Source organism: Triticum urartu, chromosome 1A, assembly GCF_056163025.1.
Source record: "Triticum urartu cultivar PI428250 chromosome 1A, HENAU_Tu73, whole genome shotgun sequence".
NCBI lineage: Eukaryota > Viridiplantae > Streptophyta > Magnoliopsida > Poales > Poaceae > Triticum > Triticum urartu.
Window position 1 is genome coordinate 25,533,586 of NC_141873.1, and position 4,191 is coordinate 25,537,776.

Genomic DNA, 4,191 nt, shown 5'->3' on the forward strand with positions numbered 1-4,191 from the left:
TTGCCAAAAAAAATTCAAAATATACTTAAAAGTTTCAAAAAATATCAATTTTTTTATACAAATACATATGCATGTTTGTCAAGTAGGTCAAAAGTTTTATCATGTAATTCAGTTATTTGCGTGCTACACAAAAAAGATAAATATCTGACATAAAAACAACAAAGATATAGCCTATATTAATCTGTGTATTTATCTTTTTCATATACACTACATGAAAACATATATGTTCATGAAATTTCATACGTGTATAATACAAATACACATGTATGTATAGACTTTTTTTCAGATTTTTTCAATGTGTGAAAATAGTATTTTCGCTGAAAAAAAATAAAGAGCTATGTGGAGCTATGTATAGACTTTTTTTCAGATTTTTTCGTGGGTGCTATGCCTTATATGGCGATAAATGATGTTGTTGGCTCAACCACATGGTGCCAAATAGCTCAGCTTTGAAGGCCGTCGAGTGAGCGTACCCATTGCTCAGTGCCCTTAGAAATGTTTGTCCATTGATAATCAATGACACATCAATGCCATACGGTTTTTGCTACTGCCTCCCAATTTTTTATCCAACCCTATTGCCACTGTCGAATGAACTCATAAAGGATCGAAATATCATCTATGATGACGGTTTTAAATTCTGTAAAATGACTTTTTTTAGTAGTCAAAATAATAGTATGATGAAAATCATGCCAAAGGCCATTTCCACATTTGCTCCATCATGGTGGTGATATGTTGTCACTACTGGAAAATGTTTGTTTGCCTACTGCCAAGTACACTTGCCAAAAAGCAAAAGACATTCGACAAACCTCGTTCAACATACACCCTTCATGCAAAGCGAGCTTTTGCAAGTGTTTTTCATCGTGCACTCGGCGGTATGTTTGCTGAGTGTTTTTTATGGCACTCGGCAAATGTTTGTATTGGGTAAAAATCATTTAATGGAGGATAGAAACTGCGGAAATGAAACGGTTTCCCGAGGGTAAAAACTCGGGAAAGCTAATGAACAGCACAAAATAAAAGCCCATCACCGGACTCGTGCTCCATTTCAAACAGTTACTGCACAGCACCGCTGAACCATCAACCGAAAGTGTCCGGTAAGACCACATATGCAACAGTGTGGAGTGACATGCACGTTGTAAACATGCATTTATCAAAGTAGGAACTGTGACTTATGTGGACATTCACACTGCAGACGGTCTATCAGGCTTGAATGACAGCGATGTGCATCAGACCACAAACGATCATTTTTTGGCCTAGCTCATCGCACATGTTCAAGTTGTAGGGACCTTGTATGTTGTATAAATTGCACATGGTTTCTAACCTAACCATGGGCGACGAGGTGTGATAAAAGACTTGTTGTATACTAGTGAGATCTTGGAATCTCATTCAACTTTTAAAAAATCCTTACATAATAGTTTTATTCCACAAAAATGCCAAATTCTCTAGCGAGAATAAAACGTTCTTACTATGAACAAAAACATAAAAGTATCACATGATGTCTCTTCTACTATTTGCTTCCAGAATTTCAGCCATAACTATCCTGAGCGGACGTTCCAGGAAAACAATATTAGAGTGGGTAACATTAACAATCTTGACGAACTTGAAGTGTATGTTACTCAGTTGTTGTTGCTTGCTCATTTCTTTCACGAATGCCAACAAGCTAACTTTGTTGATAACAAGGTCACCATCACCATACACATAGTCTGGCTGCACATCGAAGTTACTATCCCAGTATACTGCCCGGTCTGGGGTTTGGATACCGACACCACTGAGGTATGTTGTTGGCACCATTGGAGCATGAACCGTTAGTTTCATCGGAAGAACCTGTTTTATGATGTCAGTGCTGATACCAAGTGCTGTAAGAAAATCCGTGTAGTCATACGCCGAGTAGTTCCTATGTTTGGTGACTACAAGTGGCTGGTGACCAAAAACCCTATGGGACGGGAAAGATGTAAGGGAAGTCGGAAAAGTTCTCCACATTGGCCTCAAACCCAGCCACGGCACCGCCGGTACACGAATGACTGAAGGCCCCGAGGCGAGGTTCCTGAGCACCTCCAAAAATCCCGTAGGAGGTGTGGGCGCGATTAGGACAACGTGTTTGATGAATTTTTTCCTCCATGGAAGTGGAGTCAAATTGACAAAGTCAAGGACAGCCTTGCCACCAAAGCTGTGCCCGAGCAGGATGATGGGCTTGTTTCCATTCTTCTTGCTTGCATGATGCACCAGATCCTTCACACGGGCGAAGTAGTCGGTGTACACACGAGATGGCTGGCCGGGTGAAAGTGGAGCGTGACGTATGTCGTAAGGAGCTCCAAAAAGGGTATCTCTGTCGCGATACCCTACTGCCTCCAGCGCTTTGCGGAGTTTCAACATGCAAAACATGTCAAGGTTACCCCTGGCGAACATATATATTAACATAAGGCCAATTTCCAGATCAAGAACTCTCAGAGTACACAGGAAGAAACAATATATACATACCAAGTACATGTAGTAAAGGAATTAGTTGCTGATCAAGGGATAACTTGCATATCAACTTACAGTTTGACCTTTGAGGTGAAACTGTAGGAGGAGCCGAAGTCCGGCACACGTGTCTCGACACCGGGCTGGTTTCGGAACTCGTTGAGGACGGGGTCGTACACGAGGCTCATCTGCTCTTGTATGCACGGCAGGTAGTCATGGTCAAGAACGTCCTGGGTGTTGTTCCAGAGCGGGAACCACCCCTTCCCCTTGAACGCACCGCAGCGCGGCAGCGATGGGGTGTAGTCGTCGGTGAGCCGTGCATCCAGGTTGGGGCAGCTTATACCGGGGAATAAGATTATCGGGTGGTAGACATGGAGCTGGCCCTTGCTGGCACTGTCGCCGAGGGCGCCGTCATCCGTGAAGAGGTAATTGCGGAGGGGAGGCGGAAGGAGAAGGAGCAGCAGCGGTAGCAACCGAAGGAACTGTGCTTTCATGGCCATGGCTGCACTACAACAACCCTGTTAGTACACGGTTGTTAGATGCGGGTCATTTATATATAGTGTTGGGCAGTGGAGCCTGATCCGAGAATGTGCGTTCAATCTTAACGCGGACACGTGTACTTCGTACTCCTACAGCTAGAAAATCAATCATGCACGGGCTGTTACTTATATATTTGGAGGTCATAAAATATCTTGATTTATTTAGTTTTGCACCTCACTCTTTGTTCTAACTAGATGACCCGTTACGCCAATGGCACAAAGGCCGACAGCAAGCCAAATATTGTAAGAGTGGTGATACGAAAACTTAGTCACAGATCGAAATAATGAGTACTTACTGCTAGTTATTGTTTCTGTTCGTGATTATTGTTTCTCTATGCTAAATGATAGTGCTATATCCCTTGAGTGGAAGGTGGACGCTGCCAGGTAGAGCATGCCTCTTCCTTGCTTAGCATATTTGTTGTTCCTGGTGAGTACTCAATGTTTGAAACAGAGAAAGTAGTAAAAACAGATAAGTATAAATAAAGGTGGCATTATGCATATTAATAGATCGATGAGGAACAGAAGCAGAGGTTATATAGGTAAAAGCATAGGTGGTAGCTGTTCAAAAGCAACAGATAGCATCGTCAAAAAACAGAGGAAGGTTTCATCCTATAACAGAGCTTGAATAGTAGTCCTTAGAATGCTAGATGATAAGCAGATGGGCAAAGTCGGGCTATGCATTTATGCATCAACACTCTCTCTCACGTGTGGCTCACTCATGCTTGCGCCAGCCGAGAATTAAACTCAAGACCTCTTTGCTCCGATACCTTGTAAAGATATTCCTATCAACCAACTATCCAGAAGACTGGTCTGATAGGAGGAGAAGATATAATATACTTAACACCCCCCTTCACATCCGACGTGGATATGGAATGATCAACACCTCCCCCCATGCCCGACATGAGCGTGGATAAATGATTGGGGGAAATGCGATGACTGAGACTTGAACCCAAGAGCTCAGCACTGATACCATTTTGAATTTATGTTCCAGCCAACTCCTTCAAAAGTCTGAATTGATGAAGAGAAGCGGGCAATATATCTCAATACTCCCCTCACGTCTAGGATGATTTTGTCCTTAGATGTGGGATTTTATGTAGGCCACAAAATGAATTTTTAGGACTGTATTGGCAGGGTCTTGAACTCAAGAGCTCCTAGCTCTGTTACCATGTAAAACTGCACACACCAGCTAGTTCACCCA

General features: G+C 42.7%; 1 protein-coding gene across 1 annotated transcript; it reads right to left on the reverse strand.

Moving 5' to 3' along the window:
• Positions 1 to 1,362: 1,362 nt before the first annotated feature.
• On the reverse strand, positions 1,363 to 2,993 carry LOC125543232 (lecithin-cholesterol acyltransferase-like 1). Its single transcript, XM_048706548.2, has 2 exons — positions 2,533 to 2,993; positions 1,363 to 2,389 (listed from the first exon to the last, which is right to left on the reverse strand). The coding sequence occupies exons 1-2, from the start codon at positions 2,952 to 2,954 to the stop codon at positions 1,483 to 1,485; spliced, it is 1,329 nt and encodes a 442-aa protein (XP_048562505.1). The 5' UTR covers positions 2,955 to 2,993; the 3' UTR covers positions 1,363 to 1,482.
• Between the last annotated feature and the right edge of the window lie 1,198 nt (positions 2,994 to 4,191).

Bases quoted from the DNA above. Each gene is read 5' to 3' on its own strand.
- LOC125543232 (XM_048706548.2), bottom strand. From the start codon at position 2,954: ATGGCCATGAAAGCACAGTTCCTTCGGTTGCTACCGCTGCTGCTCCTT. The intron at 2,390-2,532 runs GTAAGTTGATAT...TATGTTCGCCAG, and splicing joins TTCACCTCAAAGGTCAAACT to GGGTAACCTTGACATGTTTT.